The 26,578-nt window shown below is 38.8% G+C and overlaps 4 protein-coding genes across 4 annotated transcripts; 2 read left to right on the forward strand and 2 right to left on the reverse strand.

Annotated features, from left to right (window-relative positions):
- Positions 1-9: 9 nt before the first annotated feature.
- Positions 10-12,833, forward strand: LOC149046240 (DDB1- and CUL4-associated factor 1-like). Its single transcript, XM_089206988.1, has 20 exons — positions 10-112; positions 623-887; positions 1,456-1,598; positions 2,206-2,287; positions 2,838-2,932; positions 3,999-4,112; positions 4,380-4,522; positions 5,384-5,459; positions 5,643-5,704; positions 6,170-6,236; positions 7,151-7,222; positions 7,450-7,509; positions 7,943-8,025; positions 8,536-8,620; positions 9,196-9,429; positions 9,905-9,998; positions 10,505-10,609; positions 10,743-10,816; positions 12,056-12,136; positions 12,424-12,833. The coding sequence occupies exons 2-20, from the start codon at positions 698-700 to the stop codon at positions 12,580-12,582; spliced, it is 2,019 nt and encodes a 672-aa protein (XP_089063114.1). The 5' UTR covers positions 10-112; positions 623-697; the 3' UTR covers positions 12,583-12,833.
- A 1,511-nt stretch (positions 12,834-14,344) lies between these two features.
- Positions 14,345-15,913, forward strand: LOC149046241 (uncharacterized). The gene has a single exon (XM_089206989.1). It carries the CDS (start codon positions 14,505-14,507, stop codon positions 15,552-15,554), a length of 1,050 nt encoding a protein of 349 aa, XP_089063115.1. The 5' UTR covers positions 14,345-14,504; the 3' UTR covers positions 15,555-15,913.
- A 2,845-nt stretch (positions 15,914-18,758) lies between these two features.
- LOC149046242 (uncharacterized) lies at positions 18,759-21,041 on the reverse strand. Its single transcript, XM_089206038.1, has 2 exons — positions 20,955-21,041; positions 18,759-20,483 (listed from the first exon to the last, which is right to left on the reverse strand). Exons 1-2 carry the CDS (start codon positions 21,039-21,041, stop codon positions 18,894-18,896), a joined length of 1,677 nt encoding a protein of 558 aa, XP_089062164.1. The 3' UTR covers positions 18,759-18,893.
- Positions 21,042-21,904: 863 nt separating this feature from the next.
- Positions 21,905-25,736, reverse strand: LOC149046243 (tyrosine kinase receptor Cad96Ca-like). Its single transcript, XM_089206039.1, has 5 exons — positions 25,571-25,736; positions 23,258-23,442; positions 22,897-23,016; positions 22,346-22,422; positions 21,905-21,953 (listed from the first exon to the last, which is right to left on the reverse strand). Exons 1-5 carry the CDS (start codon positions 25,734-25,736, stop codon positions 21,905-21,907), a joined length of 597 nt encoding a protein of 198 aa, XP_089062165.1.
- Between the last annotated feature and the right edge of the window lie 842 nt (positions 25,737-26,578).

A 26,578-nucleotide genomic window follows, 5' to 3' on the forward strand; every position in this document is an offset into this window, starting at 1 on the left:
TTTTTCCAGGCTTCTGCTGCGTTGCGCTGAAGGGAGTTTACTCAATGACTCTGAGGTACAGAAAGCCGCTCTCCACGTCATTTGTAACTGTGTGTGCGGTCCTCGAGTCAGGGTAAGTGGTTTGTGCGCGTTTCGATTGAGTTCCCTCCCTCTTCGCGACAGAAAAAAAACAACAACAAAAAGGTACAAGCAAAAACAAATAAGAAACAGAGTTACAGGCGTAGTTTGTTGGTAGAGCAGGCGAAAATTCTTCATTTTGTAACTGACTTGGTAATGACAAAGTCGCTTAAAGTTGAGTCTATCGGAGTCAACACAATAAGCTTTGCTTACCTCTACACGGTTCCTCAACCCCCTCCCTCCCCTCCCTCAACGCTGCTCCCCTCCCAGTCTTAGGCTGATTAAAGTTCATTAAAGAATTGCTACTCAAACGTTAGGAATATTAGTTGAATTTAAAAGTATTTAGTGTTTAAGGCTTTAAGCTGCCAGGCCGAGTGCGTTGTTCCTTTTTTCCATTTTTCCGTTTAACTACGGTACAGGCCTGATTTTTTTCAGTGTTTTTTTCAACTGCTTAAGTAGTGTTTGGCGTCACCGCGATGATTACTTTTGTCTTCATTGTTTGCAGATTAGCGGAGCTGTTGCAAAATTTCAGTCGAAATCCAAGCCGGCTTTCAAAAGCAGCGACGACATCTTATCCAAGATGTGGGGATGTGTCAGGGCCAGTAATGGCATCAAGGTTCTGCTCTCCTTACTGATGGTGAAAACGCCATTGGTTGATGCAGATTGTATTCGTGCTCTGGCTTGTAAAGCGTTATGTGGTTTATCGAGGAGCGACAAGATTAGACAAGTCATTGGAAAACTACAGCTGTTTAACAGCGGCCAGTTACAAAGTGAGTATTGCACTGCGCAGTGCTTTCTTCACACTTGTCCAACCATGTATATTATACAACTGGGCGTGCCCGTGGGCAAGATGAAGCGAGTCCTGTGTTCTGATAGATACCTGAGCTCTTATCCGCTTGGGGTATCACGCTTTTATCTCGCGCAAGATAAAAGGTTGCGTTGCGAAGACTTACAAAGTTTGTAATGTTTAGCCAACGTCGGCAAAGAAGTCGTAAAAAGCGATAGAGGACGGTCAAAACACTTTTTCAAATGTAAAACGAGCACTCACCATCATAGATGGCTTTCTTTTCCGGCGCTTAAAAGAAAACAAGTCATTCTTGATTCTTATATAAGCAGAATAATTTTGCTATGTAGTAATTCCTTCATTGAACAACTTAATCAGTCAAGAGCTTTTGTCTAGTTCAAGACTTTTCGTCTCAGTTCACAAAAGCGCCAAAAAGAGCTCGCCAAATATCCAGCTATCTTGACCTATTTACAGCCATGTTGACCTTCTAAAACATCATTTCATTTCTTTCGTTTACGTTGACTCAATGTCGTTTGTCTTGAATTTGTTGACAGTTTTGATGCGAGAGCCGATCATTGAGGATAATGCTTCTGACCACGCCCTTTTCTGCAAATATGCTGCCGAGCTACTTGAAAAAGTCACTGGTAAATCCCTGGCTACGTCCTCTGCAGTCCCGTCCCTGTCTAGAATAAACAAGGTATGAACTTGTAATTGACACAACCTATCGTCTCACACAGGGAAGGGCGGAGACCTTCAACAGCGTCTTTACTCGACAGTTTACAGCTCATAAACTTTTGTTTGAACGGCAAACGTACGGTAAAGTCTAATTTCGATTATTAAAGTTTTGCTTAAATAATGAACAATCGATGATTTTGACTTGAAGAATTTATCAGAATCTACTTCTTTGTATTTCTTGTTTAAAAATGGATGGTCATCGAGACTACCTTCAGGCTTTCTCTGTTTTTCAGAGGAGGGGAGAAGGGACATCCTCAGTTTCCCTGCCATCCCCTCCCAAAAGAAAACATTTGATCGTAGGTAAGATAGTCACACTATCGGTTTTCATCAAAATACTTTTAAGTTAAGAGGAAATTAAGAAATTAATGCTGTCTAGAGCATTATTAGAACAGCCCAGCAAAAAATCATGTGTAAATTTAACAGTTTTAGAGTTTGAATTGTCCTTTTACTTCTCTTACCCAGTAGCTTCTGTGGAGTCGGTTTTCTTACTTATTTCGACGTTCTCTTAAGTAGGACAATTTCAAACCCTGTACAGCCCAATAACTAAATATCAGCCTTTACTTTCTTAGGCTGATGTTGTTGCGCAGACTCATATTTCATATCCGGCAAAAGAGCTTTTACAACTGGTTCACAGTCACCTCACAACCCAAGGTTTGTTGTGGAGCGTCGAGGAGCATCAGGTCAAGGGGCGGAATCACAAACTGAAGAATTTCCCTTTAAACCTATTTTTAGATCACACCCCGCTTCATAACACATTCTTGAAATTTAGAAACGAAAGTCCCAAGTCATCTGACAGTCCAACAATTATGCAGAGCTGGATTATTTCTATAATTTAGTAGGAATAATCTTTGTTGTAAGGCCTCTTTGTAGTTAACTCTCTGCTTCTTATTTTGAGTGTCGTATTACAATCAAAACAACCAATCAGAACGAAGAAAAATATCACGCGGAGCCAATAAGAATTTAAGGTAAAAATAAACAACCTTCTGAAGCGCGGGAAAACGCGGGCGACAAAATCGCAACTGGTTTTAGTTTTGAATCTGATTGGTTAAGAAGGTGGCGTGAGTTGTCTAGATCAATTACAGCCCTTAGTAGAGCAAAGGCGAAGCGTCCCAGATTACTTTGGACACTCGAATTAAATTTGTTCTAGTCTTGAGGGTGTTTGGCTCATTTGTTAATCAAAGGTGTGGTTGTTTTGGACTAGGACTTCATGAGACTGCAGAGGTTTTACGGAGAAAAGCCAATCTACCTGACCCAAAACCTGAATTAAATATGCTTTACACGCCTACTAATAGGAAAGTATGTGGTGCATGTTGTCGTTGTTAAGTGTATTCTGTGATCACAAGGTCCCTTGATTCATGAGGAAAATACAATCATCTCGTAACAGCGATCGCATTTTCTAAAGTCATTTAATAATGGCACGAGTCTGCGTGATCGGGTTATGATGAAAATGACCAAATTTGTCCTTTTTTTTCTGAAATTCTTCTGTGAAATTCTTTTACAGGAAAAAGAATCAACAAATTAAATCAGTCCATCTGTCCTTCATTTCATCATTCCATTCCTTTGTCCATCAGTCCATTAGTTAGTCAGCCGTCAGTAAGTGATTGAGCTTGTCAATCTACCAGTCAGTCAGTCAGTCGATCAGCCCATCCGTTAGACAGTCTGTCGGTCAATTTAGTATTATCAACTGAGTTGATAACGTACATTGGCCACCATAAAGGGTAAAGCTGACATTTCGAGTGTTAGCTCTTCGTCATAGCGACTGATGTAGGGTTAACGCCACAAACGTCAGCTTTTAAACTCTTTACGGTGGCCAATTTACGTTATCAACTCAGTTGGTAATACTGAATTACTTTGTTATTCTCTCCCACCGACGCAGCACCACAGCGCTTCTTTAGAAACTTGCCCCCTTTATTATTCTGTCGGTCATTCAGTCAGTCAATCAGCCCGTCAGTCAGTTAGTTTGTTTGTCAGTCTGTCGGTTATTCCGTCTCTGTGAGGCAGTCAGTCAATTAGTCAAACAATCAGTCTGTCAGTCATTCCGTCTGTCCGTCAGTCAGTCAGTTTGTTAGTCAGCCTGTCTGTTATTGCGTCTGTCCGTCAGTCAGTCAATTAGCCCGTCATTTAGTTTGTTAGTCAGTCTGTCTGTCACTACGGCTGTTCGTTTATCAGTCAGTTGGCTTGTCCTTCCATCAGCTAATCAACCAGTAAATCGTTCAGTAGGTTAGAGCTCGCTCGTTCGGTCAGTCGATCGGTCGAGCAAGTGAATCAGGCGGGCAAGCAGTCAGGCTCATAATGTGGATCGTATCTCTTCGTACAAGACTAACCGTATGCTTACCGTCATGTCCCATGTCACTGTACGCAGGTTCGATTCAATCACTCCGCAAGCCTTTCTACGGCCTCCTCTGGTGTTAGCACTCCCGGGACTCCATCCCTGACGCGGTACCGATTCAACGACCCTGGAACACCAACAGGAAGGGTAATAACAAAGTTTAGATTATTGAGCGGTCAGGATAACTGTATCTGAATGCTGATCATAATTTTGGCGTGTGCTTATCCCACCCCTGCCATAAGAACAAAGAAATTCATGGAAAAAGTCTTTTTTTAATCTCGTGTAAATTTATTTGTCGAGAAGGATAATAATTTGTTGATTATAACGATATTATTATTTTATTAATGTTTTGTGTTACAATATTGTTTATGATACGTCGATCAATTTCTTTGTCTGCATGTTTGTTTTGGTCAGCGGCTTCTACCTTCCGATCTTTCTCGCCCTGCACGCCCACCGTCACCTCCTACGTTGGACATGATCGTGACGCGGTATCTTCGCGAACAGCATGCGCAGTGTAACAATCCTGTGTCCGCTGGCCCTCCATTCTCCTTCATACGGTAAGTCATGTATGCCAGAGCCAAAAACATCTGAAAAAGTATTTCAGCTTGTTTGGAGGATTGCCAGTAGTTTCATTAAGAGTTCCTTATGCGCATTCCACTCTCGCTTAAATATGGTATCGTAGTGCCTCCTGTTAAGATTTAAAAGGTGGAAAGTTTCTAAAGAACTGTGGTGCTTTGTTGTTTGGAGAGTTTAAGAAGGTAATTTGGTATTATAAACTGAGTTGGTAACGTAAATTAGCCACCGTTTATAGTTCCGAATTTAACGTTTCGAGCGTTAGCCCTTCGTCAGAGCGATGACGAAGGGCCAACGTTGACTGAAGTGGTGACCAACTCGACTTATAATACCAAATTACTTCGTTGAGATTTTTTACGAATTTTATACGACCCCTAAGTAATCACCACCGCCTATCTCTTTAACGGTAGCTACTTATATAAAAGGTTTGTGAAACCCTAAGCTCCTCCTGGTAGACCGGTAGGTGAGTAAGAATTATTTCTTGCCTACAAGGTTTTCTAGGTCACTAGACAAATAGACTTTCTCTTGTTTTGTTTGGTTTTTTTTTCACACTCCCTTACTGTTTGTTATTTATTTGTTTCTTTTTATTTATTTATTTATTTATTTTATTTACTGTTTCTCCGAGTGTTTTCCCGTTTATTTAAAACTGTTTGTAACATTTATAACAAGAGTTATAAATGTGGCATCTTGCAGAATTATTTTTGAAAAACTGCACATAATGCATCTCCTCTCTTTCAATTAAAAAATTCCAGAGTGTTTATAAATCTATACTTAAAAAGTATAGAAAAAGTAAAGAAAACTCAAAACTGTGAACAATCAACTTATTCCGATTTGTCTATCGTCAGACCCCACAAATGCCCTGAACCAAAGTACAGATATTACGCACCATCGAACATGACGACGAGGTTAAAGCGAAGAGAAGTATGTATATTGCTATTGTTCTTAGCTTTAAACAAAACTATTTTGCCACGGTGGCGGACAAAGGAAACACTTATCTCATCATCATAATAGTTCGTTCTGATACTCGTGTCAGCTCTTATTATAGAGTGGTCTCCCTCAACATTTATCTGTACTCAATCTTGAAAAATGTTCTCCCACCTGAAGGTGATTCCGCGTCATGGCGGATTTAACGGCGCCAGACTAAACAGACGGTTTGTGTACGGAAGGTAGGAGATGCTTTATTTGTACTTCGTATCACTTTATTAGAAATTCTTAATGTTCTCTTAACAGAACCATTGTAACCTGATTCTCAGACCCCTGTCCACACGTAAACGGTATTTCTGAACACAGGTAACGGAGGTTTCCATAATCTCTGAACAGAGTGGATTTTTCGTGTTTTTCAAAAGCGCCGGCTTATCGTCTTCGCGTCGACCAAAAGAAGTGGAGTTTTTCACGTGCAAGGACGTGACACTAGTTGATCTCCTTTTGAAGTCTTTTATTTTCAGTTTTATTAGCAGAGACGTTTGGACGCAAGGAAACGATTCGAATATGCCAAGTTTCCTCAAGATAATGTTCAAGATAATGTTCCTCTACAGAATTCTGACGCATTTTGGTGACGAAGTTTCCCAATTAGTAGTTGATTGTGTCCAGTTTAGTTCTCGGTTGTATCTAACTGTGTTGTTCTCCATTAGATTTAAACCGCTCAGGGCCATTCGCGATACTGAAGAAAACAGCTTTTTTACATGTGCATGTTTTGCAGTAAGTCTTTCTGTTACTTTATTCAATGTGATTTTTAAGATCTATAACTGTTAAGTGGGACAAATGATATCGAGGACTAACCACTCCCAAGGGTAGAAAAGATCATGATTGGCTCAGTGTAGCAAACACGAAACAGTTGAAGTTAACTTAAGAATGGGCCTGTCATTTTTTCTTCTGGGGAGTGGGGCGGGGGATCGGAGTATTCTGTTTGTTTCACCATAAAATTCACCTGATCCCCCCTTAAAGTTCTGCAGTATTGTAATGATCCCACCTCATTCAATTCAGTCAATTCTATAGTTGCTCCTCTAAGCTCTGTTAGAGACGACTGGTCCCCTCCCCCCTAAAAACCGTAGGATCCCCAAAAATTTTACCTACCCTTCTCACCAAGTGATAAATAAAGACTGGTTCCCCAGAGTGAAGAAAATTAAAACCAATTGAAACTGAATACCGATTTTTTAATTTTTTTTTTTACGATGAACGAACCGTAATACTTCTTCAGACATCAAATTTACTCCTTAAAAATTTCTCTTCAGGGCTTGACCCTTTACATGCTAACATCAGTATGCATATTCTCCTTACTGTTCTCTATGTAATCCCTAAGGTGCTGACAAAGAGAATTTGTTTAAAAATCAAGAGCTTCTTATTCGGTGATTATTTTCTTTATTCTCGTGATCCTAATGTTTGATTCAAGGAGTGATATTGTAAAGAGAAATTAGACGCTGGTCACTCTTAGAAGTCAAACGGTTTGAACCTCTTCTTGGTGTCGTTTACATTTGGCTGATTCGTAGTAAAATGGAAATTATGATTTTTTTTTCTGCCCGTAAGAATTATCCTTACTATAGTTTAAAAAAAAAGTAGTGGCTTTTATGAGGTCATGTAAACGTAGTACCTAAGTTTTTACTTTTTCTCCTCAGCCCGATGGCAAGTCTGTTTTACTTGGAACACAAATAGGCGAATTGAGGGAATACAACTTAATAACTGGACAGGTACAAAACTCAATTTACACCTTTTTGATTTCAAGTCAAACGCCAAATTTTTCTTCAAATAGCTATATGTGTTTGAATTAGTCGCTGATTGTTACAAGTTAAGTTGTCAGCTGTATCACACCTATATTTTTTTTTTGGTTCTTTTTTAGATTTAAACCGCTCAGTGCATGGTTTTCATGTTCATTTGTATTTCACGTATTTATTTTTAAAAAAATTACATTTTGCAGGAAGAGGCGACTTATCTATGTAGCGCAGACAGAGCAATTTCCATGTGCCAATGTTCGAAAGTAAGAGTACAACATGGAAGCTTCTCCCCGTATAGTTAAAAATACCTTTCTTTCTACTTCGAACAGGTCGAAAGTTTCATTAATGTTTTTCACGTTTTTTGGGGGGGCGCACCCACCCCTCCCTTCCCCAACCCAACAACAGTCAAATGGTAACAAGTTATGTTCGATGTTGGATTTCGTTCCACATCCACACAAACAAGGCAGCTCCGATATTGCTTTTAAATAACTTAACGTTCGGTCAAATCTAGTCTTGTTAACTGTTTAGTTTCCATATCTTTCGCTGAAACCAATCAACCCTCTTTATTCATCAGTTTTGCAGCGCGTTTCGCAACGTTATGAACCTTTCTAAGGCTTATGTGACCCTTTCAGGTTGTGTTCACGAATTCATTTATCACTGAAATTGTCTTTCTGTACTTCATTCTTCAATTTTTAGGACCGCGAACTTTTATTGACGTCATCTTCGTCTGCTTTGCCTCCCTGTGCTCTTTGGTCATTTGAAGATGTTTTCGAAATGAAGTAAGTCTTTGAACTTGAAAACCTGTTTGATTCGTACCACTAGTGCATCTGATAGGCACGTCCTTGTTTGTGTCTCTGCTTGGTTTATTTGTATCTCACCTTTAACAAACTACAATGTTTGTCGCAGAAACATAAAACAGACACATACTTTACTATGTTTTACCATTAATTTTTATTGACTTGAGGATCGCTGAAATACAAAAAAAAGTTTTACATTGTTCTTTCAGAGCTACAACTTTTACAGAAGACACTTAGACAAACTAATTTCTTAAATTACAGGAGACGAGCATTGAATCCAACTTAATTCACCTGCGGCAATCAATGCTCAAGATAAAACAGCAAAATGGGAAATAATTTAGGTGTATATCATGGCTCATATCCTATAATCGGATTGGTGTGAATGACACGGTGACAGTTAGCGAACTGTAATGTTTCGTCGTTACATTCGTCTCTCTATTTGATAAAAAGTGCTATTTACTTTATAATTTTATTTGTTTCTCTTTGGTTCAGACATCCATTTAGCGAGGACACTTGGGTAAAGTTTAGTAATTTATCAGAAGACAGAATTATTGGCACACACGACGCTACTGCGCATGTGAGTTCAAGACATGTGATGCATTTTCAATTCCAAATACATCGCGAGTAGCCTCAGTTTGACAAATTGTCGCTGTTCATTTAGGACATTTACAAAAGGAAAAATTGATCAGCGAAATTGCTAGTGCGTGAACACGGGACAGCAAGGATGATAGAATCGCTAATTTCGCCCAAGTTTGTGCGAGATCGTTTTTTGTCTCGAATACACGGACTTTCAAGAGGCATTTTTTGCCCAGACTTCATGGCCAAGATCAGCTTTCTGCGCCTCAGTTTACTTGTTCTGAGGCCTCTTGGCTGTGTTTGATAATTTTTTGATATGCTTCACAAATAACTTTGGTTTTTCTTTCACGTCACTCAGTTGAAATGCGTCTTTTGAAACATTAGTCAAACTTTAAGGCGCCGAACTCGAGATTTATTTATTTTGTATTTAATTCAGGTTTTTTTTTTCTTTTTTTGTCGTTTATTGCTTGTGGTACTTCTGTGCCAAAACCCCCTTTTTCTTTCTCGATAACAACGAGTATTAGAATGCAGTTAGAGTGTGATGATATTATTCACTAGATTATATTCAACCATCAGATTTACGACACTGCGACAGGTCAGCGGGTACTAACTCTGCACGATTCCAACAACACCAACAACTACTCAAAGAACCTCGCCTCCTTTAATCCCACGGACGACCTGGTACTGAACGACGGTGTATTATGGGATGTCAAGGGCAAACGGGTTATACACAAGTTTGACAAGTTTAACAACTTTGTCAGCGGCGTTTTTCAGCCCTCCGGGCTGGAGATTATCATCAATTCAGAGATTGTATCCTTTTTTTCGTTTTTAAAGAACGAGCCAATGCTATACTGTAAAGCAGTGAGTCCAGATTCACGAAAATAAAGGAACACAACGTCGGCCTTTCACGGATCTCGAAAAATCACTCTACCTCCTTCTTCTTACTTTGACAGTGAATTGGGAGAGAGATAGATATCAAGGACTATTATTTCATAAGAAAAGTTTATTGTTTCCTCATCTTGAGCGTTTTCGTGAAGCAATGCACAGTCACCTGACTGATCCACGGAGTATAAACTTATGTCTGAATATCCTTGGTGATTTGCTGGCCAATTTACATCATCAACCTAGTCGATAAAACCAAACTATCTGGTTATTTCCCCGCCCTCACAACTGACGAAGCACTACTGTTCCTTGTGACACTAACCCCTTAGAATGTCCAAAGCAACTCATTTCAAATAAACCATGTGCCTTTTGCTTTGCCAATAATCCTTGACGCTAAAAACAGTGGGATCTTCGCTCTTTCCATTTACTGGACACATGTCCTTCACTAGATCAATGTCACGTGATCTTCAATAACAGTGGTGACGTCATGTATGGGGGTAATTTCATGTTTACGTGTTTACGCACTTCTCAAATTTGTTAATACTTTATTAATTTTTCACGAAGGAAAGTGCGTCCAAGTCGTGAGCTTTTAGTTGAGATCTATATGTCATCTCGATATTCAAATTCAAATTGAGAGCACAGAATACTCACCCGGGATTATGGTTCCATAGGTTTTTAGCAGTTTATAGACATCCAAAATTGCGTAAGGAAATTTTTCAACTTTTCATCAATTATTTAGCAACTTTTGCGGTGTTTGGAAAAGTGAAAGAGCTCTAGCTCTATTATTCCACTCATAACCCTAAAACTTCCGGCTCCAGTCTTTCGAAGGTTGGATAGCGCTATCCATTAGATAAAACTCAATCCGTCGGATAGCGGTATCCGCCCTTTACATAACTGGGCCCTCAGGGAAAAGTCCGTCATAGCCTCCGATATCTTAAAAAATGAAAAAAGAAATAAATTCTGGACTGTAGGGAGCGGTATTTGTTCTTCATGTATTTTATAGTAAAACATCTTTCGGATCCTTTGGAAATACCGCTAGCTTCCAGGCTCCTTGGACCGTACGAGACCTCGTTCAGGACCTTTGACGCAACAGATTATCAACCAATAGGTGAGCAGGATGGCTTGCTACAAATTTTAATAGAAATTTTGTTTGGCGCTCGTTATCAGTTATTTTGAAATATCTTGACGTTTACGAAATGAGTGAGAAAATGATGTTGGAAATTTCAATTGCTTTCAAACAGCTACAATCGACGTTAAGAAGACAATATTTGATTTGTGTACCGATATAACTGACAGCTTTGTAGCCGTTATTGAGGTAAGCTTAAAAATCGGAAACCTCTGCCTTGTTTTGTTTTCCTCCCTTCCATCCTTCTTCTTTCATTCTCATCCTCTTCCTCTCCCGCTCCTGCTTAACTTTTTCTCTTCTTTTTTTCTCTCCCTCTTCTCCGACACTTCTTCAGAGGTAAGAGGATTCTTGTGATTTCTATCAAACATTAAATTCAATTTATCTTGATCGTAAGACCTGAGCCGATTGGTGCGGTTTAGCTCTACTTGTCAATTACTAGCCAAACTGCTTCATGATTATCTTGCGGGAAAAACAAAAGAGGGTGAACTTTTTCGAAGGCGTAGTTGACAATTCCGATTTCATTCACGAGGAAGCTACCTAGAAAAACCGAATTTTTTAGAGCAGGAAGCGGCTGTAGACAGATTGAGGGAATCTCTCAAGTGTTCATCAGAACATGGAGTGTCTCGCGCATTACGAGGGTAGCAAAAAGTCTTAATTTCCACACTGGTCACTGGAAAAGATCTGCTGGCAGTGTTAGCCACTGGTTTTTTTAGGAAAAGCTTTCTATTTAAGATGCTGGTTAGCTTTAAAACTAATTATAAAACAAACCTTCGAGTGCAGAAGTGTGTCTGCTTCAAAGTACCGTTTACGATCAAATGGAAGAAACATCGTCAAAGGGATTAACGGAAGCTACACTCAAAGAACATAGGATGCAGCGAACATCAGCTCATATCTGTGTCCTCGGAAAAGGTTACGTCGAAGCCATTTGTCTCTGCACTGAAAAAAAGCTGCCTCACAGTTTCACTCATCCGCTCTACGTTTTTTTTTTCTTCTTTTTTCTTTTTCTTGTGGTTACGGTTACTTGCTCAATTCCGAAAATGCGGTGGGGCACAATTAGTCATGGGGTGTTTCGCTTTTTAACAGCCTCTTCGAGCAAGCTTCTTTTCGCCTTTCACTGCCCCCTCCTTCCACTTTCCACTCAAACTCTAAGTCAAACATGGCCGGTGAAATAATCGATCGCGAACTTCTTAACATTAACTCGCCCTAATATAACGCCAGCACTGCAAGCTCAAGAGGTAGCAGTTATCCCAGCTACCTCATACCACGACAAGTGGGAGAAACTTTGGCAATGCGAACCATCTGACTGGCTTTACTTGTCATTTCATGATTGCATAAGTTGCAAACTATCATCGTAAAGATCTGGTCATCATGTCATAACAGTTCACGTGAATTATTTCATATCATAAATTCGGTAACGTTCTTTTTTAGAATCAGGCCAGCACCGACGAAAGCGTTTGCCGGGTATACGAAGTCGGGCGGCTGCGTAGGGCTGATGACGAGGACGAGCAGGTATGAGAATCTTAAGGACTTTCACATCAATATTCGCAGGAACGGACCAATCAAAGAGAAGTGAAACCGCCATCTTGGAGGCGGATTCGGTTATGTGATTGGTTCGTGCCTTATTTGCATAAAAAATCCTGCACTTTGTTAGGTTGTGGACTATAGCGCCCCCTGGCACTAAAGCAGAGATGAACTTTAAATTACTTCTGGAACATAATTCAAAAACACGTCACTTAGTGAAACACGTGTTTGATGTAGGTCAATGAAATAACGACTCCATGCCTTTTTTCTCTTAGGAATCCGACGAAGGTGGCGAGGAAGATGACGATGTCGATGACGATGATGATGAAAATGATGATGATGACGATGACGATGATGATGATGACGACGAAATTGAAATCACGATATCTGGCGATGATGATTCGGATGATGACAGTGATATTGCAATTTTTTGAAGCGCGGCTTTTAAGTTTCCATCTTTCAGTTGTTAATTCAACTCAACAATGAGCACGTCATTCTGCTATGTTTTTATCTTTGAAAAATGTACTTGTATCACACAATTTGGAAATGATAGTTTAAGCTTGGAGTTGAGCTTCTTGACGGCGGAGTTTTTTTTATGTAAAATGCTATGTAGCAGAAAGTAGAAGTTATCATCGAAAAAATTACACCCATGTTACTGATTATCAAATAAATAGGAAGGATAGAATGGTTTGTTATTCCTCTTGTAATGCAAACAAGCCAGCAAAGGACTACTCGCCTCAGAGTTACCACTGTCGATATCTTAACCTTGGTGAAACAGCTAAAAGTCTGTCTGCACTTACTGCAGTCAGTTTGAGGACAGAGACGCCACAGAAAATAACCCCCAAGGTTCGGTTGATGAGCGAGCCATGGTAACAAATTGCAGAGTGTTCTTGGGAAATTATGTAAGGGAGATGAAACGGCTGGAAACTGAGTCCAGCAGTGATATCAGTGCATGCAAGATTACTGAACAAACATTTTGATGGTTGATGAAGGGAAGAAATCTTGTAGAGAGGGAAAAGAATGAGACCATTTCCCACAATGGCTGCAATGGAAATTATAAGATCAATGACGAAACAAACATGATAAGACTTCGATCATATACGCCCGTGAAGCAACGAAATTGATTAATTCTTGTTTGGTTTGTATTTTCCGTTAGGTTCTCCATGTTATTTTATAGCAGTTACCACTCTTTCATTGCTAAAGGCGTTGAGAATTCTCCTCTTGAACACCACACTGAACATCCAAAGAACGAATCTAGTTTCCGAAATGAGCAGGTGGTGATGTTTAAGTCTCTAGCCATGTAAGACTTTCAACTGCAGAAGGGGGTTTTCTATAGTCAAGAAAAACAGAGTTGAAGGGTTTTCGGTCAATACCATTTTGTTTTCTTTTCCTGCGGTGATTTTCCAATATTTCGTGTGGCTTATTTCTTCATTTTTACTTCAAAAGAAGCATGGAGGTAATTGTTTCTTTTCAGCTGGCTATTTGCGGTGGTAACACTTTTTTTCCGCACACCACACCCAACTCGTTTCAAAGCAAATTTAATTAATTTTAAAGTTGTGTTTTCTCGTTTAAACTTAAATCCTAATCGAATTCATTCAGAGGAAAAAGTAATATCGAGCTAAGATTTTCACGAATATTTTTTAGCCTTGCGCTTATGTTTTTCGCCAAGTTAAAGAGTACCTCTACTCACTGACATATCCTGACGTGCTGGCAAATTGGCTCTGGCTAATGAATTCTGAATTTAGGGAACACACTCGTGGCAAAATAATTAATTTTTCAGAGAAGTGAGAATTGCAGTAAAGAAGACAATCAGAGCGTTTTGTTGTTGTTTGTAGTTCAATGATGTCTTTATTTATGAGAATTGACCACGATGTTCCTTAACATAAGTATATTATGCAAATTTTTTCGTCTAAAAAGCACTTTCTTATCATAAAAGAACCACAAATATGTTTCTTTAAAAATAAAACGAGCATAGCTAAGAAGGGAAAAGACACACATGGGTCAGGAAATGAAAAGAAAAGCTGACTTGTTGAGAAAGCTCTACAAAGTATTGGCGAAAAATAATTCACATATTCTACGTCATTTAGTATGTTAAATAAATGTGGCACCTGCTTACTAAATATGATGAAAATTCAAAGAATATGAATAAAACACGAAAGAGTTAAAAACAAGTCTAATTATAGCTGTGACATTTGTAATCGGAAAATCAGACAACAGGAGGAATTTTTTATCCAATAGAAACTGTTAAAATTCTCAACAAAACAATACTCTTATATCGAAGACGGATCGCCCAATAAACGTTCATTTGCCGCCAAAAGGGGGAAAGACAGAGCCACAAGTCTGAACGTGAGCGCCAATGGCGACCCTCACTAGCCAGTTATCTTCACAATTACCAATTGGAGTAGTAGCATTTCTCCTCGCTTTCAACATTGTCCTCTCCTTCATTGCATCTCTTGGTAATGCTCTGCTTCTATTGACATTTTATAAAGTGTCCTCTTTGCATCCCGCTGCAAAGGTCTTGTTTGAATGTCTAGCCGCTACCGATCTTTGTGTGGGTCTTTTTTCACAACCTCTGTTCGTGACTGTTTTATTTCTTTACATTGATCTTGGTAACACCGACATAGATATTGTGTATTACGTCGAAGAGGTTGTTTGTATATCCAACTATGTTTTGTTTGGAGTGACTGTACTGATATCAACAGCTATCAGTGTTGACAGACTTCTTGTTCTGTTATTGAGGCTGAGATACAGACAAGTTGTGACACTAAAGCGAACTCAAGCTGTTATACTTTTATGCTGGATAATTGCTTTTTTATGCGGATTGGTTCGTGTCTGGAGTCAAACGGTTTCGGAGATTGTTGCTTTTGTGGCCGTTGTGGTATCTCTGGTTACTTCCGTGTTTTGCTACGTAAAGATCCACCTGAGATTACAGCGGTACCAGGCTGAAGTAGAAGACAACCCTGGCGAAGGATGGTCAAATGCAGGAGAAGATATAGGAGCAGGAAAAGATGAAGCAGGCGCAATAACGGGGACAAGAACAGCCGCAGAAGAAGGAGCAGGAGTAAAAGGTACAGGAAGGGGAAGAGTACGTGCATGGACAGCAAAAGGTTCATCAAAACAAAGATTAAACGGAAGAGTTCAACTAAACATCAAACAATATCAGAAAACAGTTTCCAGCATATTTTGGGTGCAGTTGGCTTTAGTGGCATGCTACACCCCTTTTATAATTGTGTCGATATTGAGACATACAGTACTTAGTGGATCAGCAATTCATGTTCTGTGGCTCTTTACGAAAACTTTAGTTTATCTGAACTCATCTCTGAATCCCTTTCTTTACTGTTGGAAAATCACAGAAGTGAGAAAGGCAGTAAAGGACACAGCCAGGGCGTTTTGTTGTTGTTCGTGATTCGAGGTCGCCTGTACTTATTTGGAAAAACTTCCGTGTCCTTAAAGAAATAATTTTTTGCGAATTTTTATATTAATCAATAAGGAATCATTGAATGCTGACAAGCAATTGCACTTACAGAGTCGAAAACTCTATTGCAATATGAGGAGGAATACAAATTTCTTTTTCTTTTCCATGTTCTCTTTAAAGGAAGGAGAATAATAAGAAGAGGAAGACATAACATCAATTAGTCTCTCTTTTTTGCCATGAAATGCAATGAGATATTGATTGAGAATTGATTCTTTATTTATTTAGGACGGGTTTCTAATATTTATTTAATGATCTCCGATGCATAAACAAAATTAATAAATAAACGTTAATTGCGGACTTGTCTTTGCTCGATATGCCCTGTTCTCTCACACGTAAATCTAATAACTCGCATATTGACTAAACAAACCGTTTTCAGCGAAGTGCGAAGCAACTTTGTCGAATAAAACCTTAAAAGAGTCTACCCCGTACATTTGTGCGGCCCCTTTAGTCCTATTGCCGGCGGCGCTTTTAAACAAGTGAGGTTGTTATTTTCTTTTCCTTTTTCGCCGCCTCAGTTATTGCTGACTTCTCTATACATACAGTCACAGTGAACCACTGCTTTCTTTTGCATTTTTGGCCTGTTTCAGCTGACTTTTCCCCACAATCAGGAGGAAAAACCTCAAGATGAATATGTCTAACCTTTATTTTAAAATGCGTCATGCTTGAATATCAAATAAGACTAAATTAAACATCTCACAAATTGAGGAAGCCACAAAAATGGCTGGTTGGTAATTAAATGGCTTATATTTTGGTATTAGTAAATTCGAGAATAATAAAAAACGAGATTTAGCCAAGAACTTTAACTTTATGATGAAAACACAAGCGCGCGTCTCAGCCCTTATCAATGTTCAACAAATTTTTTTTTTCCACAAACAGTTCACATCTGCTTCCAAAAACAAAGCGTGAAATGTGTAATGATGTATCATAAATAAATCATTCACACGAGCTCTAGAATATACTCTAGGCCATTTTGGCAATAGTCTTGGTTTTAAGGGTGTGATGATTGACTCAATAGCTTAGTCATGAAAACCGGTTACGCTCACACAGAAAGGCACAATCCGTCTCCTTACGGTTTTCAAGAGGTATTACGTGTTTACTTATCAGTACCTGTCATAGTATTTAGCTAGAGACTGGCAAATTGGGTCATCAGGCTTTCAAATACTTTGTTCTTAGTCGCATAAATAAACCGTTTTTAGTTGACAGATATGTCAGCCTGCTTGTTTTGATAACACCAAGGGTAATAATATATGATTATTGACACACTTTAGTTATTGTTGTGCGTGTGCTGGTGTTTGGTGGCCAGCCAAGACCTTTCGAATTTATTTATATTTCCTTTATTGACATTAATTTTACAAGATATGGATAGAAAAATGATTCATTTTCCAATGTTGTCTTTTCTGAAATGTTTGCATTATCACGATAAGTTGCGATGCTAATCGCTACACTGGAAATTTATCAAATGTTTATTATTTCTTAACTCTTCACCGAGGTAGATTTAACTAGAGGTGGATATTTACCAAGCTGCGAAGCGTAGATGTAAACACCCACCTCTTGCCACCGCACTTAAATGACTATTTTTCTTAGTGTATATTTTAATACTATGAGATAAAATGATGCAAAAAGATGATTTTGATTAATTTATTCCTGCAACAGTCTCAACTTTTTTGGGCGCAAATCCCGTGGAGGTGAATGGAGAAGGATGAGCGAAGTTACGTTTTAGTGATTACTTTTGGGTTCTTTATATTCATTTTGAGTGGGTTGAAATATGTCAGATTTTCGGGAGGTTCAAATAAAAACATACTTAAATTTAATTTCGTGTCCAAAAATTTCAAAACCCTATCTAAACGATAAATACTTCCTACAACGTATCCTGAACAGCCAAATAGACAAATACCGAAATAAATTAACAGACATGAACCAAAATTGTATAGATCGACGTCAGAGTCCCTACTGATCTTTTATCGACGATCGTGGTTTTACTTCACTTTAATTTAAAGGACACTCCACGTCTCAAAAAAAATTATTGTCTTCGCCCAGCCTTGAACTGGGAAAGAAATCTGAAACTTAGCATCATCCAATAATATTCAGTAACACAAGATTGAGGGGCATATGAAAAGTCATTTACATATATTCTGAATAAGACAAGTCATGGAACAACCGCTTGTGGCACTCTGGATTCAAAGACCAGAGGGTCAGAGAACTCAGAATTTATGAGCACTACTTGTTGTCTATCAGATGGATTAATGATGAACTAAGCTACACCGAAATGCCATCGTTAATCTTGGCAAAGGCCTTGCTCATGTCAAGAAACACAACGAAAAACAGTAAGAAAATAACCGCAGTTGCCTGTTTCTCTAAAAAATCATCACAGTTCTCCCCATGATGAAAGTTGAAGTAATAGGTTAGGCAATGTTAGCTTTATATGTAAGTACTCGTGGCAAAAAAAAATTGAAAAATGATTGAATGAGAATCCATTGTTACATTGGCTCGACTGTGTTTTGAAGGAGCCTAAATGTCATTTTAGTTTATTGTGTCCATCAGATGTACAGTTAGATTTCCTCGCCCCACCCTTTTTCTCCCTTTTGTCTCTACTCTTATTAATGACATTTTCTGCGCATATGCCTTTGTTTTACTTAAAGTGGTCTGATCCGAACCAGCAATTTTGCTGCAACGAATGGAGTAAGCAAAACGAGTTTAGCTTATATAAGTTTACTGAAGCATTTAGAGAGTGCTTTACAACAATTTAATTATTCCTAACAGGGTAAATATTCATTGTGGCTCGGGAGAGATCAACATGTCCATTACTGTTCTTCTCTTCAATGCACTTACAAAAAAATTAAGAAATATTACTTATACTAGGAACAATACTCACAAATTTACGCAAAATTTCTGACTAGATCAGTTATAAAAATTATCTTAACAGCAACTTCTTTTTCTTTTTTTTTTTTCTTCTCTCCATCAGCCTACAGTCAATAACAACAACAAAGCACTGACAAGTGCACCAAGCAAATAAACGGTAAACTAAGAAATGCAAAAGTGAAGTAAATAAACAATTTTTTTTTCAAGAAAATTCCATCTAACCTCCATTTATAAACTATGGAAATGGTTATCATCACTACCAAAGCATTAATAAAGTAAAAGTACGATAGAAACTACATCTTAAAATCAAAAGCTATGAAATATTCAGGCTGAAGTTCTCGAAATCTAAACTACAACCTAAACTACTATAAGACTACAACCTTGGAGGTTCAGCAATTCTGCTATTAAGCCTCAGTCCTGCACAAGAGGAGTTACTTCAGATGACTCCTCATCTTCGTCACTTCCAGTTTCGTCTTTATCTGCAGCAGTAAGTTGATTACCATCATACTCTTGTACGCCAGCCTCCCCGTCAAGAAGGTCTACAGCATCACTTTGGTCGTCCATATAGTTTCCAAGATCGTCTTGTTCATCCTTCGTGTACTTTAGTTGGCAAGTCTCAGGTTCTTCTTCTACTGCCTCCTTTTCAGATTGAACTGCTACAGCACCTTCATAACCAACGTTATTTTCAGGTTCACTTGTTACACCTTCTTCGTCATCAATTTGAATATCTGGAGGGAAGACGGAATCACTGTGGCCTTCTTTTTCGATCAGGGGATTGTATTCTAAAGAATCAAGATCTTCTTCCTCCCTCACACAAGGGAATGGTGAGGTATCAGGTTTGTTCACCCCATTTGCGGAGCGTGCTAAAGAGTTAGGATCTTCTTTTTCAGTAACAGAAAGGCTTCCTGTGGCTTCGAAATCTTCTTCCCCAGTTACAGGGGAGCATGCTGAGTTATTGGAATCTTCTTCCTCACCCATAAGGGGGCATGCTAAAGAATCCGAATTTTCTTCGTCAGTCACAAGGGGACATACCGAAGTATCTAGACTGTTTTGGTCCATCACCAGGGAGGATGGTGAAGGATCAATTTCTTCTCCCTCAATCGCAAGAGGGCACTCGTAGTCATCAATTTCTTCTTCCTCAATCGCAAGAGGGCACTCGGAGTCATCAACATCTTCTTCCTCGTCCTCGCTAAGATATGGTAAAGTATCACTCTCCAAAGGGTACGCTTGGGCATCCATATCTTTCTTATCACTCCCAAAAGGGTATGCTGCGCAACCTTCTTCTTTTACTTTGATTCCGAGAGGGAAAGCTGTAGCATTATCGTCAATTCCAACCATAGAGGGATGTGCCGTAGCACCGTGCTTACCCACTTCACGGGCGAGATTTCCTGCGGCTGCCTCTTTGTCTTGTAAGTCAATAGCGAAGGGGAAGGCTGTAGCGCCATCGTCAATTGCAACCACAAAGGGATGTGCAGTGGCACCCTGCTTACCCACTTCATGGGCGAGATTTGCTGCAGCTGTCCCTTTATCTTGTAAGTTAATAGCGAAGGGGAAAGCTGTAGCACCATCGTCAATTGCAACCACAAAGCAATGTGCAGCATCACCGTGCTTACCCACTTCATGGGCGAGATTTTCTGCAGCTGCCCCTGTATCTTGTACGTTGATAGCGAAAGGGAAAGCTGTAGCACCATCGTCTATTGCAATCACAAAGGGATGTGCCGTAGCACCGTGTTCACCCACTTCACGGTCGGGATCTGTTGCAGGTGCTCCTTCGTCTCCTACGTTAATTCCAAAAGGGAATGCTGTAGCGCCATCGTCCATTGCAACCAGAAAGGGATGTGCCATAGCACCGAGTTCACCCAATTCACCGATGGGATTTGCTGCAGCTGCTCCTAGCTCGTCCGCTCCTGCATCTTCTGGATTTGCAACAGCTCCACGGTCATCGACAAAGTTGTACTTATCCTGATCATACTTGTCATCGTCAAAGATATCTACATATGTCTATGAAAAAGATTAGAAGTTAATCAGGAACTGCATGAGTTAAAAAATCTTGAACGAAGGAATTTCAAAAGCGAGTCACTAAAAAGACAAAAAAAGAGCAGATCAGATATCGGTCACAAAGACAAGAACCATTAGTACTTGCATGAATTGATAAGGAAAAAATTCGGGTAAGGTCTCCCTTTCTGTCAAAGTTTTCCAAAAGTGTGATTTTAAGATCTGTTCCGTTCTTTCTTGTGTGTAGACAACAGAGGGAAAATAAGGATGATCCAGACTGACATGACGTAACCACACTTGCATATGTTTAAAAAGTAACATTGGTTCATGATGAAACTGAATTCACAAATTGTTAGCGGCTGGGTAGTTAATGCGTTTTGACATCACATTGACGTGAAAAGAAATTCGCAATTGACTTGATAGGATACCAATTTCAATTGCTAAAGTATATCCTGAATTAGACGCTGTATGGCAAACCTTTGTTTTAATATATGTATCCATTGTTTGGTAGAGCTTCACAAAGTGTGGCCGGCTGGCGCTTTCGTATTTCCAGCAGTTTAACATCACCGCGTATCTATAGAAAAACACAGGGACATATGATCACAGTAATTCCGCGATAGGCACTAATATTGCAAGTAGCAAAGTTGAGAAACCACAACTAGTTACAAAAATAACTGAAATGCTAAGTTTATCTCATTACATTGCAGCTCAAACGAATTCTGTGATGAAAAACCCACCGTATTCTTTATTTGACTCAACAACTTTTCATTTAAATTTTTGTATTGACAAGATAAGATTAATTTCTTAGGAAGACTTCTTATTCAGACCAAGAGTATCAAAAACACCTGACCACAGCAGCAATCGATATTGCTTTTGACTTATATAACATTCCACACAGAGGAAGCAACACTTACAAACTGTCGTCGATATGTTCAGGCTTTGGCAGACGATAACCTTCTTCGATTTTTTTCATTGTCGTGGATTGAGACCATCCTTCGTAAGGAATGCCTCCTGTGGAAAAATAATATTTGTTTCTGTTTGCCAAAAAAGCACACTCTTTTCGTTGTAATCACTTCCATTCCTCTCAGGGCGATCGAAATGATTCTTCTGTGAAAACGACAATTAATTGCTGAAATAGATTTCGGTTTTACATCAGATGATATAGTACTGTAAAAAAAACAAATTTAAGTGTGGCGATGGATTTAAGGTTTTTCAATAATGTACTAAATACTTTCAGTTCTACTTAAACTTAAGTTTTATGTCAAGTTGTTATGCATCGTCATAATTTTATTTATCAGCAACATTGAGTACTGCTTCAACTTCTCTATCGTACAATGCTCTTTTGTTCGCTCGGTATCACTCATCAATTAGTAATTGTGCTTGCAATCTCGGCAGGTATATTTCCTGAATGTAAAGTAACAAACAAGTTAAGTACCGACGGTGAAGATTTCATAGAGGACGATGCCGTAGGACCACCTGTCAAAGAATTAGAAGGATGACGATATATCTCAAATGGGGTAGAAAGATTATAATCACTCAGATACTTGGGATGTTTAAAAACATGCCATCGAGACATAAGCAACCTCCTTAACAGAAAACGCCATATTTATTTGTTTCATTATCCACTCATCCTTTCATCCGTCTGTTCTTATCCTAATCAGATTTTGGATATTGCTCGTTAAACTTAATATTCATGTAAAGTCTCCTACTACAGCTGTAACCTCAGCTGTTTCCCAGCTTGACCTTTCTTAATGACCTTCTAATCAATAGAGCACTGAATATTCTAGTTTTCCTCGCTAAGTTAAGGTAGAATCGTAAAAATGTTCACTCTTAGAATATATGTTGATAATAACCAATACAGTACGTACACATCGCTTTTGGTTGACAGTTGTTCCACATGTCCAAAGAGAATCTCGGGTGCAGTCCATTTGATTGGGATACATCCCTGGATGAGTAACCAAAATACTATAGACATCTGACATCTAAAGAGCCTTGTATACAACTTCTAAAATATTTTGCATATAAGATTAAAACCGTGGTGTGAGGACTTACGATAATGTCAAGAGCAGTAGACACCTTTGTACAAATTCTATGGAAACAATTCACACACTCCTTTTCCTTTAAATCTCCTGTTTCTTTGCCTTTCGATTTTGTATCTTTTGCTATTCAGAGAAGGATATCTCCTCCAGCTTTCCTATTTCCTGTGTTCACTCCATAGGTACAATTTTTTTTTTCTGTGAAAGTTTCGATACGCTTAGAACGGCTTCCCATTGAAGGGAAATGTGTTTTGCAGTAAAACTGTATAACTGAAAAGAAAGGTTTGTGAGGACAGTAATATTTAAATTCTTCGCATTTTTATCTTCCATACCAGCAGCCCCAAAACAAATTGACCGAATGATGAAGAAATTCTGAAAATTACCTGCTTGGCATTTCCTGGGCCGTATTTGAAATCCTGATAAGAGAGCCCAAAGTCAGTCAACTTGCAGACACGATGCTCATCAAGAAGGATGTTACGAGCTGCAAGATCGCGATGAATTATCTGAAATCGAAAAAAAAATTATATGATCTGATAAAAGGGACTTTGATAAACTACATAGAATAAAAAAATTAAATATAGGTAGAAAGTTTAACATCATGCTAATGTGAGACCATTTCTCTGTGGAATAGTAATTCTAATTTGCTGGATCTTTTTAGCCGTACAGCGTATTCTACTCACGATTTGCAAGTCATGCCATTTTAACACATGCAGGACCACAACCCGGAAGAGTTCGAGCACTTACCCCTCTGGACGCGAGGAAAGTCATACCATGTGCGATCTGTTTAGCAAACAGCACCATGTCATACGTTGTCAAGTGGTCGACCCTTCCGACTCCATGATGATATTGGTCGAAAACACCCCTGGATTTTCTGAGATAGCCCAGCAAGTCACCTCGCCACAGGTACTCCATGATAAGTATTGGCTGAGCTAAGAGGGAAAAACAAGAAAATTGTTATATGGCAAGCAGTGCAGAAGTTCCAAAATGTGTTTGAAATGTACATGGTTTATCTAGTTTTACATTTTACATTTACATTAGGTTATATCTGAGACAGAGAGGGAAATTCAAAGAAGAAAAAACGCAGATAGAAAACGGATGGACACACAGCAGAGAGAAATAGAGACAAACGCATAGACAGATGGACAGACAGACAGACAGACAGACAGATAAACAGAAAGACAGAAAAATAGGGATGCCAGATAAAAAGACAGAGACTTGCCATCGTAAGTTAAAGCTATTATCACAATTAGCATGTACATTTTAGAGATTAAATCTTCCAAGTAAAATGGCCTACATACAGTGCGAAGTAAATTTCTTAAGATGAGACAAAAACTGGAAATAACCCTTGCATTAGTGCACCATCTAAGCAATACTGGTTGACGTCAGATATGTTTTTATCGTTACTGTGAATTAGCTGATTATAATCATAACAATAGCTGATTACCTCCAACTGTAACACAACCAATGAACTTAACAACATTTTCATGGCCCTCCCTTCCAAAGAGTTTTAATAACTCGATCTCTCTCAGCAGGGCCTTCCTTCCTTTCTCTCCGGAGATTGCTAGGAAACCACGAAAAATAAAATATACCAAAAAAAATTTGCATGTCATGAGAGACACAATTGTTTAAGTGGTGATCCACTTTTGCAAGTATTGTATACTTGGTGTTAAACTATCGGCGCAAATTACAATGCATTTGGTTTGCATAAGACAAATTAAATTTCGTTTTCTAAACCCCATAAAATTCATACTTACCGAAAATCCCGAGCAATTGTTATCATCTGGCAAGCTCATAGAACCGCGCAATTATTTTACAGACAACTCACAAAAGTAGAGACGCAATTAAGCCCAGAAATCGCACGTGTTATAATACCTAATCGGTCGAATAGACATTTGAGACCATTCGTTTTTTTAGAATATCCTCTATATGCGCCTTCTTGTTCCCTACTGTTCATATGGTACATAATCCTTGCTTTTATCACATTAAATGTTACATAGACTCATACGCATTTCCAGAGTTATTGTAAATTCATTTGACTCTGTAAGCTTGATACAGTCCAACCTGTATTTAGCGGTCATGCACGGGTCGACCGTTTAATAAAGGTTCCACGGAATAGGAGTATTACTGTTAAAATTAAAAATCGCCATTCTATGCCATCACGGACCACTTAACATACACGACCTCGCTCCAAAATACTTCTAACATTGATTTCGGGAGATTAACTTGGATTAAATTTTACTTGAAAAATTATTCTTAATTTTATTTGAGTACTTCCGCTTTATTGACCGTTCAGTGCAGGTAGGGAACATTACAAATAGGCTGTTATGACATATTAAAGGGTGACCAAAATCGCTTGGTATAAAAAGTACTACGAGTAATGAAGAAAATTTTGGGGCATTGAAAACCGACCCCTTATCACAGGGTAACCGCTTAATACGGTGCCGCTTGATGCAGGTTCGACTGCATTATGATTTCCAGCTTTTTCCAACGGAAGAAGATCATACTACCACCACCAGATGGGCATATGGCTCCAATTTTTTCGCTTAAGGCTCATCCTCTCTAGGTTTCTCTGAGGTCACTAGTCATGATTTCACATCAAAAGTTTCTAAGCGGGCAACTTTGCAAAATATGCGACATCAGGTTACAGGTGAACAGCGGGTGATTGGAGGTGGCGCGAAAGTGGACCAAAATTTTTAATATTGTAGTATTTTCCGCTTTTATACCCTTGAATGCAATTTGATCAATAAATTTTCGTTTGCCTCCACAGCTTCTAGTACTCCAAATGATACTCGTGTTCTGTTGAATGTTTGTGGCGTTGTATGACAAAAGACTTAACGACTGGTCCCTCGGAGAACCATCCGCTAACTATTTGACATGCCAGCTGATAATTCATTTTAACAGCGCATAGCTTTAAGCTATAATTGTTATGTATCAAATAGGTTAATAAAGCGTGTTTTAAGAAAAATGCTCTCTATTAAGATGAAACACAAAAAATTAATAAAGGATAGTTTGATCAAGCTTTGCATGAAAGAAAGACAAAAAAAAAAAAGTACTTACGTAAGTAGCACTTGGCAGCAACTGTACGATTTCCAGGTCTACCACGGGAACGACCCAGTAGCGCTCGCCACACTGAACCAAATGCCCCTCTGCCAATATGCTCGCGAAGGATCAGGCGGTCAACTGCAATCTCCCATCCATCTGTGTTTAAGTTCAGCTGATCCATCTCAACTTCATCTTCCCCTTCACTGAATAATTGCAGACGAAAACAGGACTTTAACTATCTTTGTTACCTATCTATCTTTTCTTTCTGTGAATCTGTTTAAACGTAACGTGGTAAATATATTCTCTATATCTTCACTTTAAGAGTTTTTTCTCTTTTTTTTCATTTAAAGATAATTTTTTTTCAGAGTACGTCAGAAAATTATTACTTGCCAATGAAAAAATTACTGAGATAGGTGAAATTTGGATACTAATCTGCTGAACCCGTTTGTTGACGCATCGCCCCAGAAGAGGAGATTTTATTGAAAAAAAAAAAAAGAGGATTGATTTAACCTCGCATGAAGATAACCTTGCGCCGACTGCGTTTTTCGGCATTTTACCTCATACAAATATCGTTTCTCCCACGCGAGAAATGAAATACTAACTGAAACCATCCGAAGTATTGTCTACAGTCGATATATCGACTAGCATTTTAAATCGGCCTATATATATATATATATATATTAAACAAGGTGTCAAGACAAGTAAAAGACGGATGAAACCAAAACAGAAAGAACATCAGGAAACATTTGACTGCCATAAGAACGGCTTCGAAGAATGCCGCTGCTTCGAAAGAAAAAAACCCCTTTTTGGCCTGTGAGCTCTTGATGGTGAATATGATAGGTCCAAACTGGAGAAAAGACGTATTTGCTCAGCAATTGCGCTTATTATTATTCTACTGAGACTATTCAACAGTTAGAAACTTCGGATATAGCGACACGTTGAAACAGCGAGCATTCACAAAAAGAGAGAATTTACTTACTTCAACCTAGGTGGCACCTGAGGTGGGGCTATTATCAAAGGATA

The sequence above is a fragment of the Pocillopora damicornis genome, chromosome 5 (assembly GCF_964200805.1).
Source record: "Pocillopora damicornis chromosome 5, jaPocDami1.2, whole genome shotgun sequence".
Lineage (NCBI taxonomy): Eukaryota > Metazoa > Cnidaria > Anthozoa > Scleractinia > Pocilloporidae > Pocillopora > Pocillopora damicornis.